The sequence below is a fragment of the Aplysia californica genome, unplaced genomic scaffold (genome assembly GCF_000002075.1).
Source record: "Aplysia californica isolate F4 #8 unplaced genomic scaffold, AplCal3.0 scaffold00843, whole genome shotgun sequence".
Classification (NCBI taxonomy): Eukaryota; Metazoa; Mollusca; class Gastropoda; order Aplysiida; family Aplysiidae; genus Aplysia; species Aplysia californica.
Window position 1 is genome coordinate 203,290 of NW_004798113.1, and position 16,651 is coordinate 219,940.

Genomic DNA, 16,651 nt, shown 5'->3' on the forward strand with positions numbered 1-16,651 from the left:
AGAATAAGGAGGACACAAGAGCAAAGAAAGTTAGTTTTGGTGATAATTTTAAGTCCAGTGGTTGAGTAGTTTTGGGAAAGTTTTACAGCGCTCGCAACCCGCAACTGCATATACGGTCTTTTGTGAGCGCCAAGGGGTGCTTTTTGTTTGTTTTAGTAAGTGTTTTACGGCATTTGCAACACTATAAGGCCATATTAAGTGTTGAGGATTAGAGGTGCTACAAGAGAGTAACAAGCATAAAAAAGGAGGAGAGATCAGGACGACAGGTGCTTGATAGGAAAGAAGCCGTCATTTAGCGCAGGGAAAAATGAGGAGAGCACAAAGAAATTTTGTTTTAGTGAGTTTTACGTCAGGTAGTAGAGTAAAGAGATGCATGTAGACACAAGAAGTCATTGAGTAAAAGTAAAAAGTAAAGACAAGCCAACAGAAATAACAGAGAAGGAAAGAACAGTAAGACCAACCAGTGGCACCCTCCAACCACCTTTATAATAGTTTTACGGCACTTGCAACACAATCAGGACTAATAAATGCCAAAGACCTGAGGTGTTACGGTAGAGACTTTAGAGACTGATTTAGACATACAAATAAATCAAAAACTCAGTCAATGCGTTAGCTCAGGTTTTGAGTACACGAGGAGGAACTTCTCAGCATTTTGTTTCATAAGAGAGGGCAAGTTCCAAGTGTCATCACTGCTAACGATATCACATAGACATAATGCAACATACATTATTGCAATGTAAAGAAACAATTGAACACGTTTTCACATTGACTCATCATATCATGTTGCTGCAAATTTTGAAATACATTCGAAGGTACAGGCTCTTCAGGAACTATGTGATTAGATGTCACATAAAGTTGTTTGCTAAAAATAGTAAATCTGCTACACTATGCTGCGCAATTAACTCACAACTCTTCTACATGTACTCCTCTCTTAAATAATGATCAAGACAAATGCCCCACACTAACAACCGTAAAAGAAAATTTTCTGAAGACAAAATATAAAAAAGCAACACAAAACTACGGTTGTAACTGCAGTTTTTAAGTACTTCAAGACATGGGAAACTGAATTTTTTTTTCTTCAATGAGTTAGCTCAGGTTTTGAGTACACGAGGAGGAACTTCTCAGCATTTTCTGTCATAAGAGAGGGCAAGTTCCAAGTGTCATCACTGCTAACAACATTGGCACACAAGATATGACACAATGTGGAGAAAGTCTTAAGATTCCACATGGACTATTGGACCATTGCATAACATTAACACAAATTTTGACATACATTGAAATGTACACTCTCGTAACAGAATAGTAAAAATTTGTCAAATGAAATTTGCCCAACAAGAGCAGTATCTTTTCAAAAACAAATGTTTTACAACCGAACAGTTCGATATCTGAGCTGTTTCTCGCCCCTACCTTTACCAAAAACACCTTACACTATCAATTAATAAAATAATTTTTTTTAAATTTTAATTCCCAAAGGTTAAAAAAAAATAAAGGGTTGCTACAATCAACATCAGTTGTACTTCCAACTCAAAGCATTATCGATCATAAAGATAGGAGTTAAAGTGTTTGGTTTTTTTTACTAGGTTAGCTCAGGTTTTGAGTACACGAGGAGGAACTTCTCAGCATTTTCTGTCATAAGAGAGGGCAAGTTCCAAGTGTCATCACTGCTAACAACATGGGTACACATGATTGATTGATTGATTGAGTAGGAGTTTTACAGCACTATTGACTCAGTCTTGGTCATTAGTACACACGAGACATGGCACAATGTGGAGAAAAGTCTTAAAGATTTCACACTGATTATAGGATCATTGCATAACAGTAACCTCAAATTTTGACATACATTGAAATTTACAGACTCTCCTGGCAGGACAGTAAGTATTTGTCAAATATAATTTGTTCAGCCAGGAGTATCTTCTCCAAAAAAGTTTTACTATATAAAAATAATATAACAGTTCAACACACGAGCTGTCTCTTCACCCCCTTATCAAAAACTTTTTGTAAGTTATAAAACACCTTACACTACCAATTTATAAATTAAGTGTGGTTTTTTTTTTTACTTTTTAATTTCCCAAAAAATTTTTTTTATTGTGTTAGCTACAATCAACATCAGTTGTATTTCTAACTCAAAGTATTATGGATAGCCAAAATGGAAAATGTTTTCTTTTTTTTACTCGGTTAGCTCAGGTTTTGAGTACACGAGGAGGAACTTCTCAGCATTTTCTTTCATAAGAGAGGGCAAGTTCCAAGTGTCATCACCGCTAACAACCTTGGTACACATAGGACATTAGGAGAAAGTATTAAGTTATTTTCCACACCTGTTATTAGATCGTAACGTAATATCAAATTTTGACATATATTCAGAGGTGCGGACACTCCTAGCACAATGGTATGTGTCAAATAAACTTTGCCCAACAAGAGGAGTATCTTTTCAAAAACAATGATGAATACACATGCCGTTTCTTCTCCCTTTACCCAAAACTTTAAAAGATAAAGAAACACCTGACACTATCATTTGATAAAATATTTTAAGTTGTATTTTTTTTATTAACCTTTCAGTTCCCAAAGCTTCAAAAAAACTGTAAGCTACAATCAACATCAGTTCTACTTCTAACTCAAAGTAGTATCAACAATCAAGACGAGTGGAAGGGTTTTTCTTATCTTGGTTAGCTCAGGTTTTGAGTACACGAGGAGGAACTTCTCAGCATTTTCTTTCATAAGAGAGGGCAAGTTCCAAGTGTCATCACTGCTAACAACACAATAGACTTGGCACAATGCGGGGAAAGTACTGAAGTTTTCACACCGATTATTGGATCATTGTGTAACAGGATTTTTTGGGACACATATTCGAATAAACAGACCCTCATCGCACGATAGAATGTGTCAAACAAAATTGGCCCAACAAGAGGAGTACCTTTTCAAAAACAATGTTTACAAGATAACAGTTGAATACACAAGAAGCTGTTTCTTCGCCCCTCCCACTCCCTTTACACAAAACTTCGGGGGGAAATGGGTTAAAAAAACACCTGGAAACTGATACAAAAGATTTTTTAAAACTTTTTGTATTTCTAAGTAGTATGGACAATCAAGAAGAGTCTCTTCCTTTTGATGCGTTAGCTCAGGTTTTGAGTACACGAGGAGGAACTTCTCAGCATATTGTTTCATAAGAGAGGGCAAGTTCCAAGTGTCATCACTGCTAACAACATTGGTACACACGAGACATGGCACATGCGGAAACAGTATTTTAAAATTCCTCATTAACAATTGGACCATTACATATCAAATTTTGGCATACATTCAAATCTGCACTCTCCTGACCAGATAGTAAGTATTTGTCAAGTAAAATTTACCAAACCAGGAGTATCTCTCCAAAAACAATGTTTTGTAACATAACCGTTGAATACTCGAGCCGTTTCTATGCCCATCCCTTTATTCTAAACTTACTTTGGGGGGGCGCGAGAGTTTGTAGTTCAAAACACATCCAACACTATCAACTGATATTTCTTTAGACATTCTTTTTTTTTTCAAGGTTAAAATAAAAAATACGGGACAATCAACACCGGTTGTACTTTTGACTCAAAAGTAGTATGGACAATCAAGACTACTCTTTGATGCGTTAGCTCAGGTTTTGAGTACACGAGGAGGAACTTCTCAGCATTTTCTGTCATAAGAGAGGGCAAGTTCCAAGTGTCATCACCGCTAACAAAAATAATCATGATACATGCATGTGACTTGGCACAATGTGGGGAAAGTTTTGAAGTTTTCACATTGACGACTGGATTATAATTACGTAACAGTTAATTTTTAAATGTTTTATTGTGCATGCTCTTTCTGCAAGACAAAAGAAGTCAAAACTGTCCAAGACCCTTTGTTCAGAAGAAAAGTGGTTGTACTAGACTGGAGCACTTCTTTCAATGCATCCGAATAATAATGTCAACAATATTTTTTAAAAAGGAGGAAGGGGGGGAGGGAGAGATGATTGGGAAGTGACTATTTTATAAAGGTGATCAAGAACAGGTTTATCCCTCCCTCTACCCCAAAAATTTTTTCAACATATCTTGCACTAACAAACAGATTAAAAAACAATTTCCCCAAAAAAAGAACTGGAAGTTACAACCATCACTGCTTGTACTTTTAATTCACAGTAGTATTGACAATCAAGATAAGTGACAATCAAGATAAGTGAAAGGGTTTCGTTACACTTGGTTAGCTCAGGTTTTGAGTACACGAGGAGGAACTTCTCAGCATTTTTTTTATAAGAGAGGGCAAGTTCCAAGTGTCATCACTGCTAACAACATTGGTACACATGAGACATAGCATGATATGGAGAAAGTATTGAAGTTTCCACATCGATTATTGAATCATTACATAGCATCACATTTTGACAGTTTTGAATGTAGAGTCTCGCAGCAAGACAGCAAGTGTTTGTCAAATAAAATTAGCGAAACCAGCAGAGTGGAGATCTTTTCAAAAATTATGCTTTACAACACAACTGTTGAATACTTAAGCTGTTTCACTGTATCATTGCTCTCCCTTTACCCAAAAAGGCGGGGGGGGGGGGGGGGGGAGGACACATCTGACACTATTAAATGATAAAATAGTTGTTCTTTAATTCAAGGTACACTCAACAATGGTTGAACTTGTATCTCAAAGTAGTATGGATAATCAAGATGAGTTAGAGGAATTTTTTTCTCTCTTTGATGCGTTAGCTCAGGTTTTGAGTACACGAGAAGGAACTTCTCAGCATTTTCTGTCATAAGAGAGGGCAAGTTCCAAGTGTCATCACTGCTAACAACAATATACATGATACATGCATGTGACTTGGCACAATGTGGGGAAAGTTTTGAAGTTTTCGCATTGACAACTGGATATTACGGAACAGATAATTTTTTAATATGCTCACTCCGCAAGTTATAATAAGTCAAAACTGTCCAAAACCCTTTGTTCAGAAGAAAAGTGGTTGTATTAGACAGGAAGACTTCTTTCATCGCATCCTAATAATGTCAACAATAAAAATATTTTTTAGGGGGGGGGGAAGAGATGATTGGGAAGTGATTATTTTATAAAGGCGATCATCTAACAGGGGTGGCCTTAAAAAGAGGTTCAACCGCATTTGTCAAAATTCCCGAACCAGAAGAGCATTTCTTTTTAAAAACATCACTTACTATTATAACGTGAACACCTGTGAGTCGTAATTCTTTATCCCTCCCTCTATCAAAAAAAGATAAAAAGTTTAGAACATATCTTGCACTAACAGATTTTTATAATTTCCCAAAAAGAACTGAAAGCTACAACCAACACTGCTTGTACTTTTAATTCACAGTAGTATGGACAATCAAAATGAGTGAAAGGGTTTCGTTTAAGTCGCTTAGCTCAGGTTTTGAGTACACGAGGAGGAACTTCTCAGCATTTTCTGTCATAAGAGAGGGCAAGTTCCAAGTGTCATCACTGCTAACAACAACAAAACACAAAGACCCTAACACAACTGACAAGTTGCAGTTAACATGTAGGCTGGGGAATCCCTGAACAACTTTTCCACTGACAACTGAATCAACTAGTACAGTCGAACCCACTCTAGCAACCACTTGTCCATTACAATCACCAACAAAAAAAATTCCCTTTGGTTGTTGGGTTTTTTCTTTTTCTTTCATGACACTGTATAAGTGGACTGCTTATCTGTAATGACCACTCTTCTCCTACACAATGGGTAGTCATCTTACACAAGCCCATTTGTACCTGCAAGCTTTTAGTCGTATTCGAAAGTACAGGTTCATCTTTCAGTAAGATCTTAAAATGATGATCCAACAAAATTTGCTCAACCGGAAAAACCGAAATTGTCTTTTGAGAAACAATAATTCCAACTACATCAAAACCGTTGCAGGTTATTTCAAAACACCCATGCCCTACAAAAAAAAAAATGTATTCAAGACAAAAACTTGACAGCAACAAATGTTTATGAACAATTTCCCAAAAGAAAAAGATTAAGAGTGAGCACTAAACGTAGATTGTGTACTTCTACTTTAAGATACTTTGGATAATGATGTGTTAGCTCAGGTTTTGAGTACACGAGGAGGAACTTCTCAGCATTTTCTGTCATAAGAGAGGGCAAGTTCCAAGTGTCATCACCGCTAACGACATAAGTAGTATACACGTGTTCGCAAGACTGGTGAACTAAACAAAAAAGGCTCAGACACAGACATTTTTTTTTTTTTAAATTACACAGCATCTGCTAATTGAAAAGTATTTTCACAAACAGAACATACAAAAATAGTGTCTAACCAATTTTCCATGTGGACAAGTATCTTGGGACACGAGAAGCACTTTTTCCTCTTCTTCAAAGAACCCTGAAGAACAACTAAACACTGAAGTGTAAACACACATACAGCCTCTAGCTCTAAGCAGTATTTCTTTCAGTTCCACCTGTCATCGTGGCTAACGAGATGTATCAACGAGACCAGGGAACAGCAGAGTACATGAGAATAGGTTTAAAGATTTACCTCAAAGGCACCGGATCGTAGTAGTTGGAGGGCACTTCTTGCGCCACGGCTGGGGCTGGATCCGGTATGGATCCATTTTCCAAGATTTCTTGCCTTGGGTCTGTGACAAATCCTATGTGAAAACACACAAAGATATGTGGACATTGAATAAAACCACGAGAAATTGATGACATTCATAACTATTCGACACAAGAACTACAACAAACTTTTTCAGCAAGGAAGAAAAAATACAGCACAAAACCATCCTCCACCTGGTGTAAAAAGAGTTAAAACAATGACCACATACATCCCCCTTCCCATGACAATGAAGTTTCCATGAGCAAAGCAAAATCTTAGGGACCTTGGTCCATCAAGAACTTCTTCAAACTTCCAAAACTCTAAAGGGCAAAAACTTCCAAATTACACTTTCATCTCAAATAGGACAGAGCCATGTGGGTGTGGAGAGCCATTAAGAGCTCATCCAACAATTCAAGTTTCAACAACACCCTGCCGGGACTTCCAACCTGGGAAATACACACTATCTATGATACCAATAAAACTTGAAGTACTCCCACTCTAATTTACAATATTTCAGAGACATGGAAATAACAAAAACGGTTCAAAAACATACAAAAGTAGGCAGGAAGTTGGGTAAAGCAAAAAAAAATAAAAATATATACATATAGAAAAAAGAAACAGTTAAAGAAACCCCCAGAGATTGTGCCAACATTGAGTCAGTGATATAATAGTTCCACAAGAACAAAGACAATTGAGCATCTATTTTAAGAATATACACCTGCAACTCTCTCACTAATAAAAGACTTCACTTAAAAAGTTCTTGAAGGATCTCCAATAATTTGGGGATGGGGTGTGTATATGTGTGTGTGTGTGTGTGTGTGATACATGTATTACATCCAGTACTCTAGATGACAAAAATTTGGGTCAACCTTCAACTTTGACGGACAGCCACAAAAGTTCTTCCCCTATCTTTCGTAGTCAGTCCAATCAAACACCCCCTCCCCCCCTACTCACGGTCAGTTTCCTCGGGATCCCCGTCGTCGTCGTGGAACACCTCGTCCTGATAGCGGAAGATGTCGTTGTGGACATAGAACTTCTTTGGGGTCTGGGGCACCAGGACAAACGTCTGCATGAAGCGCCTCATGGGCTCCCCGTTGTTGCTGAGTTCTCCCGTCACCTGGACCACGACAGAGTCCTCCACTGTAGCCTGGCTGTCCACCTGGCGGATCTTCGCATGGCAGTCGTTGAAGCCAAGGGAGAGAATCTTTTTGTGGATGGCCTGCAGTGAGATAAATGTGTATGACACTGAAAGCAAAATATCTTCAATTATTTCTACCGAAAGGCAATGATTGTCTTTTTTACACATGAAACTGGAAGACCCAACATAAATGCAACAGCCTCAAACTATCTTTCAATATTCCCAAACAATCCAATGCATAGATCACAAAAATTTATAGCACACTTCAGTCTAAGGAATTGCTAAACTCAATTCAAAACTTGCAACTGAGCATAAATGTGTACAGTTATCCCCACACCCCCCAGACTTTTTGACACTTGAAAGCCCACGACAAATGAAATTCATACTGCCCAGATCTGTCTTGGGCAGAAATCAACAAGACAGAACATTTTGTACCCCCCTATTACCAAAAAGAAGGAAATTCGCTGTTACGCCACTATGAAACTATACTATTCTAACCGCCTATACATAATACATTACCTCTTGACCAACAACAGGAGGCTGTTCATTTCCGGCTTTCTCAACTCCACCGTGCACAAATGCAGAATTGTTACTGTAGAATCTGTGAGGATGAAAAGTAAAACAATGCAATGTATTGTGCACACAAAAAAAAGTGCTCCCAAGAGAAAAAAAATTTCAGCTATCGCCTGAACACAATTTCCAGGACCCGATTTATTGAATAAAAAGACTAGAAAATGTATTGCCCTTTGACTTTTACATTCCACGAAGGGTAATCAATAAGGCCTGTCAAGTAAAAATCATTTTTTCATGGCATCTTTTACTCAAATTTCTGAAAATCTGATGGCCAGAGAATAAGAAGCTGTTGTGTAGCCATTCTCAGGATGGTGAAGGAAATTTTTTTAACACCGGTAAGTTTGTCTCATTTAAATACAAAAGCAAAACATTATGCTCCCTTCAAAAACAAAACCTTACAATAAAACACTTTTACCCATAACAGACAGAGAGGAAAGTTGGGAAGGCTTAAGACACTGCAGCAGCTCCATCTTGCCCTGCCTTCTCTCTCTGAACAAGACGAAAGTAAAGAGATTTATAAGAACAAACTTTTTAAAAAAAACATACCTGTGAAGGTGAAGCGGTGCCTCATTCAGCATAGTATAGTACTGCCGTACAAATTCACGGCCGACTTCCTGTGGGCCAGGTGTTTCCATTACCATTGTCCTGTGGGGAGAACACAAAATGTGTATGGTTCAACAACTGCAAACATTGAAACAACAAGGTACTAAAAAACATGCAATGCTGGGACATATAAAATAAATACCTATTCAAAAGAAGCACTGATTGGCCTCATTTTTTCCAACATTAAAATAAAGTAAAGAGCCAAGCACACTACATTAACCAAGTTCACAGAGGGTTTTTTTGGACAACGCACTCCTCATACAACTGTCAGCATCCCTGTTAACCTATACATGTCTCCTTACGCACGACGCTACGTTTAGTTGCGCGCGATAGTCGCTAGAGACGAGTCACAAGGTGTGCATCCTGCCTTAAGCGCAACAACATCGAGCCAAAATTTCCAGTTGCTGCGACCAAACACTCTACTTATGAGCGACACGGCGTCGCTTGCGACTGGCTTAGCCCCCCCCCTCCCAGCGGCTGACAATTCACATAAAAGAAACAGTGGCAAATTTTCATGTCCGGATGGACAATGTAGTAAAAAGTCCGTCAGACGGGAGTTCTACGAGCCACTGACATTTCGATTCCATACATGGCCAATCTCGTGCAAGTCCTCCTCCTCCTCCTCCACCTCTCCTTCTTCTTCTCCTCTTCCTCCTCCTGCTGTCCGTTAAAAAAACAAAACAACAAGATTAGATTCACAAAACTTGCATTGAGTCGAATTGAAGATGAACATCCTACACACACACACAATCACACATGGTGCATCAACCAGCACTCCATGGCTGGGTATTTTAACCAATAGTGATGCTCTAAACCTATCACACCCACAGTCTGTCGCACGCAACGAGACCCTCGATCGCTACATTGATCCATGGACCCATCACAGGCGACGGGTTATGTGTAACTAGACGTCACGTCGCGTGTAAGGAGACTGTTTCTCTAATTATAATCTTTCATGATTGATTTTAGAGCGGCAAATATTGTACGCAACACGACGTCGCGCAAAAGGAGAAAGCTCTAAGTTTAGTTCTAGTAAGTTTTTTGGGGCACTTGCAACACAATAACGTCATATAAGTGTCAAATAATAAAGGTGTTACAAGAGAGAGTTTAACAAACACAAAAAAGGAGGGGAGATAAAGACGATAGATGTTTGACAGGAAAGAAGAAGCCAACCACATCAGAGCACTCGCCAACCACCCGCACAAGCTCTGAAGTGGGAGGGAAAGTTGACTTGGCATGTGCAGTTCCACAGCTGACAAGTATACACAACCAAACTATCATCATGAGAAGTCCAAGAGCCACCTTCCATGAGACATGCACTGAGGATTGTGAAGCACACTAGAAACCGAATAGAGCGTTTTATGTCCATAACTTTCTCCAAAAAGACAAGAGTCTCAAGAAGCCTTAAGTGAGACATCGGGGCCAGCCAGGATTTTACAAAACCTCTACTAATGAAAAGCAAAAGCTATCAAACTAGCACAATATAATAGAGCCTCAAAAATCAAACATTCAATTGCAACACATGAGCATTTGATGAGCATTTGGGTGTGTTTGAAAAACTCCCGGCTGAACGAGATCCTTCCCATTTTTCTCTCTCAGGTCTTTTTTACACATGGAAGTGTGGATTCCTACAGTCCTGCTCTCAACACTGATAATATTATCCGTTTCATCTAAGCTTGTTAGCAGCCAGGACAGCAGTCTCATTATCTCCGTGACAGTAAACGTGCCGTCAAGAAATGGTCAACTCATTACAAATTATAAGGACCTAGTCCTAGATATCTAGTGTCAGTGTCACTTTCCTCATCCCCAATATCATACCCATAGTTTCAAACAACAGAACTACCAATCTTAAGTCAAAAAGGAAAATTTGATAGCATTACCATTATTGAGTTTACATTTTTTTGCAAGAACGCACTTTTCATCTTCAAGACAAGACCTGCAGGCATATTTATCGATCGCTTACAAGCCTTGCAGTTTAATTTAATACTGGCGTGTAGGCTATATCGTTAATAACAAGTGTGTATTTTCTTCGCAAAAACAAATCCACGCTGTTCTTGAGGCTAATACTTTGTATTGAAGAATTAGAGCCAGACGATTAGCGCAACGTGCATCATGTAATGTCCAAAAGAGGCAATCAGGAACAGCAAATTGTACCATCTTTTCGTGTGACATCCATGGAACATCATATAGTACATACAGAGCAATGAAAAGGTTAATGCAACAGAAATCAATAGAGGACTACGATTAAAACGATGATTTTCTAGACTCCAGACCCTTTTCTGTTTTAAAATAGATCTAGTACTCAGCACTACTTGCAACACGACACGGTCATAAAGGCTGAAGATCAGATTTTACCAGAGTGACATAAAAAAAGAGGAGAGATCATGACGACCGATCAGGTTTGAGATGAAAGGTGCAAACCACACCAGAACACCGGCCAATCCAATGAGGCCACCTCTATTCTCACCGGAGTGAGAATAGTGCAGGCGAGTCTTGTGGCTATTCTCACCCGGTGCGCGTTCACCAAATGTTGCGTTCACCCTAAACCACAGAATTCTACACTGTGATAACAGAAAAATTGTAGAATTCTGTGCCGTGAACAAACGTTCCATTACAACTGTAGCCTACTAAAAGCGTACAATTTTGTCTGTGGGCAGTGGAGAGAGAGAGAGAAAGAGAGAGAGGAGTAGCGCGAGAATTTCCGGGCAAAACAAAATGGCGACCCGCGTAGTTCGGCTCGATTCGAAAAGTTAAATAGCCGTAGCATCTTTGTAGACAACCAAACTAATTTACTTTTGTGTTTTAACATCATTTTTTAACTTTGTTTTGGCCAATTTGATCGTCCACACCGAAAGACAGTATTCAGAAAGAGACAGAGAGAGAGAAGAGGAGAGGAGTTGATCTTGCGAGAACTTCCGGGCGGGTGAGAATAGCCACTTCCATCCAATGACATGCATGCGGCATTCCAGTTTGTCAAGGCTACCTTTCTAATTCGAAGTGCCCATTGGGGGATCGAAAAACCGATCACTCGAGTCATCGCCTGAAAACAAAACGTGTTTGTTTTTGAGGCGATGGGTCAGGCAATCGGTTTGCGCCACAATAGGCCTACCCACTTTGCACTGTCAATCTGGCTAGCAACCGAACTGAATCGATAGATCTACTACTACTACTAGATCTAGATATCTAGTGCCAATGGAATCCAAAGGCAGAGATTATTAGCATTAAGTGATTAAGCTACAGCTTCATTAGGCCTAGATCTATGGATTCTGATTCCAAAACTCTTAACTGAAAATTAATTTAAAACTGAAACTAAAGTAAGACTAAAGACAAAACAAAGGAGATCAACTCAGTCAATTCAATTAAAAAGCAAAGGTCAGCTGTTGTTTGCCTTCAATGATGTCAGTCAAAAGGAGACCGGTCTACACTTTTTAAGATCAAACCCATAGGCTATATCATCACTAAAATGGGCAGTTGCATAGTCATTATTTCGTCTCCTAAATGTCCCTTCTAGCTTTGGACTCTTGGTTAGTTCGAATTGTAAAACCCCTTCTCTGAACTTGAACTGTGTAGGCTGTAGGCGACAGCTCTCGAATCTGCATGATCAATCTGAGGTAAAAACCAACCAATGGCAATGAAACAAATGAGATGAGAATTCAGTTTATAGAAAACAGGCCTTTTGAGGATTGAAACAACTTATAAATCGTAGACCTTTAAATCCGTCCAGTGCAGTTGAGGCGACAGAACAAAGACTTGACAAATTCATAGAATAAGGACATTCCTCCAGACGAGGAACCATGACATGCGCGTTCAACACCGTGCATACTGAGAAAGTAAGTACAGAACACTGAGATTCTCGACGAGGTGAAATTTTAGTTTGGAAATAAACAAAAACAGGTACACTCATGAGCGATTTTTCTAAACAATAATGACGTGTTACAATTTATTTACATTGTCAGCCAGTCACATAAACGTATTTTAAATGAAAAACACTTACAAAGAAAATAAATTTCTCCTCAAGTTCAGTATCCCTTACACATGGGATGGTGCGCAGATCAGGTCTGAAGAAACAATGAACTGCGCATGAATCGACTCTCCTGGGCAGGAAAGTGAAGTCCCCGTCCAAGAACGGGAACATGTATTACTATCAATACGGTCAAATTGAACATGAAACAGACTGTATTTTTAGAATATTGAAAAGTTTACTTGAAACGGATTCTGAACACATTTTCATTTTAATAATGCTGAGAATGATTGTATGTACATGAAACAATTTGATTTAACTTTGACGACCGCGTGTTTCTGAACATCAGCACACATAATGCCGAACGCGGGCCCTGTCCTTCCTGTTGAACCAAAAAAGCAAGTACTTGTGGCCAATTTGACAAAAACTCGAGTTGGGCTTGATCAAAATACAATCTATAAAAATAATAGAATAGCCAAAATTCAAGAGTGTGAGCTTTCGTAAACACATAAATGTTATCATAACACTGATTTTATGACAGTGGGGTAGAATAATGCAGGCCTACCATGTCTTCATCGGCACAAAAGAACGCCAATTTTTATCAGTTGATTGTTGGGGGGGGGGGGAGGGGGGGGGGGGTGATTGAGATACACTACTATCAAAGATCGCAATATATCTTGGTAGTGGAGAATCTTTGCTACTATAATTACAACACGAATATCTATTTATAGTCACAGCAAGAGTACCATTGCAATAGGCCTAGATACTAATCAGTGGTTCAGGTTTATTCAGTGTGACTGTGTGACACCCGTGTACCATTAACCCCCCCCCCCCCCCCCAAAAAACGCCCCAAAAAAAACAGCGATCTTTAAAATGTAGTGAAATACCACGGGTGGACACACAACCTAGAGTACCGTAGGCTAGTAACAAATCTCTTTGTGTTCGTAGTTCGAGTGTAAATATAAAAATGTACAAAAACATTATTGTTAGTTCTGCACAAATTTTATTTTGTACCACAGAATTCTACACTTAGTGTAGAATTCTGTGTTTTGTACCAGCCTACCTGCAGGCTTTGTATTTTATGAAGACAGATTAGGTTTTAAGAAATTAAATTTAGGCTTGGAGATGCAGAAAAAAAAAACCAGTGACCAACAAAAGTTCTAGAACAAAATATCTTTTTTTTATATAGGCCTTGCTTAAAGACTATATTATTATTTACTGTCCTACCTATTAGACCAATAGAGTTTAACACATTGTACATGCTTGATTCTTTTTCCACGTTGGAATGGTTCAGGGGAATCATGATCACAGTTTGTTCAGTATTTGACAAATTTAGAGCCCGCGGTTAACCAAAAGCAATCTACAGTAGCCTACAGACCTATGGCTAGTTAGTTCAACATGGTTCGTCGTTCATTAAATTTTCTGTCTTTGCTTTGATAATATGCAATTTTAAAAAAACACCAAAAACAAACAAAAACAAAACAACGACCACAATTAACAAAACCTCGCACGTTTCAGTTTTCTGTCACCCATCTGTTCAGGTTCTCGGATATAGGCCCGTGCGTTCATATGAATAATTATTAATAGGCCAGGTTAGGGAATTTCCCGCGATAGATGAAAATCTGCGATGAAGAAACAGTATGCGTACCGTAGACTTTTTAATACTTTGTTAATAACAATAATAATATTAGCGAGATAATCACTCTTATGATCAAAACCTCGACGCGCGCTCACGCGTAAAAACAAAAACGACTAAAAAACGCGCCCGCCCTGACAATTTATATAAGCTTTATCTAACAACATGGAGTGAATTGACCTGCCGACTTTTGTTTGTGCCCTGACATTGTGTCTAATAGGCTTAATATAGCCGCAGAAACCAACATTCTAAAATCCCTTGTGTGTGAACCTGTAGAGTAATAAACGTTACTTTACTTTAGGCAGGCGACGATCACTTAGTCAAACCCAGTCAACCCACATTTCGAGGAACTAGATCTATAGATATCTAGCTCGATATAATTGATAATACCATATTTTTATACATGTATTGCAAGAAAGTTCTTTACCAACACAAATGAGATGCAAGAATTTGAAAGCGTTACTTTAGGCAGGCAACGATCAATGATTATAAGCGAATCAAGAAGAAAGGGTGTTCACGAGGTCAAAGAACGCACATATATGAGATTATAGGAGCGCCGATCCATTATGACATGACATTCTTTGGCTGGACATCGACGCCAACAGCTTAACTTATAAACATGTAGACATAACGCCTGTATGAGGTTGAAGATAAGATCGAGCAACAAAAGCAATAGATCTACAGTCGCCGCGAGGATATCAAATATCTTGGGATAGATTTAGGAGGATAGAATTAAGAGACGAAGATTATTCAAAAATGAAGGAGAAATGTGACTGTGTGGTCTCTTAATTACCCCTGACTCAGTTTTTGTTTTGGTAAGTGTTTTACGGCTCTCGCAACTGTCTAAGATAGGTCATAATATGAGCGTGCGGGACACATTTTCAGTTGGTAGGAAATTTTGAATTTTGCCCGGGTGGCGGCTGAAGCCTACTCTTATCGAATTTAGACCACCAAGAGATCTTTAATGTGCGCAACTTGCACACGGGACCCCGAGGTCACCACAGAGGGCCTCTATAGGTCCCCATAGTTAAATTCTGAGTGTCGCGAGCATTGGGCAGACTTGCAGCCAGATGGCTCACTGCTCCAAAGATTGATTAATCTTTGAAATGCGCCAAGAACTGAACATAATGTTTGAAAAACAGAACATTTGTATCGGCCTGTATTTGCTCATCACTTTACATCATGAACTAAAATTACGATTTCGTCTGGGTATTCAACAACGAAGATAACATGATGGCTAGAAAACAAAAACAAAAACAAAAACAAAACCCCGAGGCATATGCCTTATTCCGAGCTCGCAAAATGTGAAACGTGATACGGCGGGGGATACATGTATTTATCTGCTTCAGATGTGGCACTACATGAGGATGTGTTGGTCTCTATCCGGCGGCTGCCCAGTTCGTCACAATTTCATTTAGCCTAATTAAGTATTTGAGTATTGATGACAGTCATAATTGCAGCACTTTAACACTGTAGTTGTAACTTAAGATTTTTATTCTCCACCTACAAATTGGTGGTGTCGCGATAGTCCCTCTACATTTTCAATTCAGCTTGTGTTTTTCAAAATTTCTTCCTTTCTGACAACAATGACAATCTGTATGCAAGTCAAAACAAATTAGTCTGTAAAATTTCAACAATGAAAGTTCTTTCCTAAAATAACAATTGAAAAGTAAAATTCAATTCATACAATCAATCAATAATTCATTTTCTCTTTTTGAGAATCTCAGTGATAACTTCTATCATGCAGGGCAGTCGAGACCTGTGATAAACTGAGCCTGTGACATACTGGCATGCTTCCCCCCCCTCTCTCTCCCTCTGTGTGTGTGTGTATGTGTGTTTGTGTGTGAATGTGTGTGTGTGTGTGTGTGTTTGTGTGTGAATGTGTGTGTGTGTGTGTGTGTGTGTGTGTGTGTGTGTGTGTGTGTGTGTGTGTGTGTGTGCATGTGTGCGTTATTACCTTTTAGGTATAGACCTCTATAGGTTGTACAGACACATTATAGGCCTATAATTATACTACAGTAGCATACACTAGAATAATATTATCAGGTATATACAATTTTAATGTATAACGAGAGAGAGAGAGAGAGAGAGAGAGAGAGAGAGAGAGAGAGAGAGAGAGAGAAAGAGGGGGAGGGGGAGGGGTGAAGAGGAAGAGGTGTAATAATATTATAGTTTTTGAGGGGGGGGGC

General features: G+C 38.9%; 1 protein-coding gene across 2 annotated transcripts in view; it reads right to left on the bottom strand.

Moving 5' to 3' along the window:
* Nucleotides 1-16,651, bottom strand: part of LOC101851536 (ras GTPase-activating protein-binding protein 2) — a 48,070-nt gene that overhangs the window by 12,194 nt on the left and 19,225 nt on the right. The window contains exons 1-5 of one of the 2 annotated variants that reach the window (XM_005110032.3): nucleotides 12,860-12,965; nucleotides 8,809-8,907; nucleotides 8,209-8,290; nucleotides 7,506-7,770; nucleotides 6,495-6,606 (exon numbers count right to left, since the gene is read on the bottom strand). In XM_005110032.3, the coding sequence (XP_005110089.1) occupies nucleotides 6,495-6,606; nucleotides 7,506-7,770; nucleotides 8,209-8,290; nucleotides 8,809-8,903 (554 nt within the window). In that variant the 5' untranslated portion in view covers nucleotides 8,904-8,907; nucleotides 12,860-12,965. Of the gene's footprint in view, nucleotides 1-6,494; nucleotides 6,607-7,505; nucleotides 7,771-8,208; nucleotides 8,291-8,808; nucleotides 8,908-12,859; nucleotides 12,966-16,651 lie in introns of those variants that run through there. The other variant, XM_005110030.3, reaches the window with a different exon arrangement.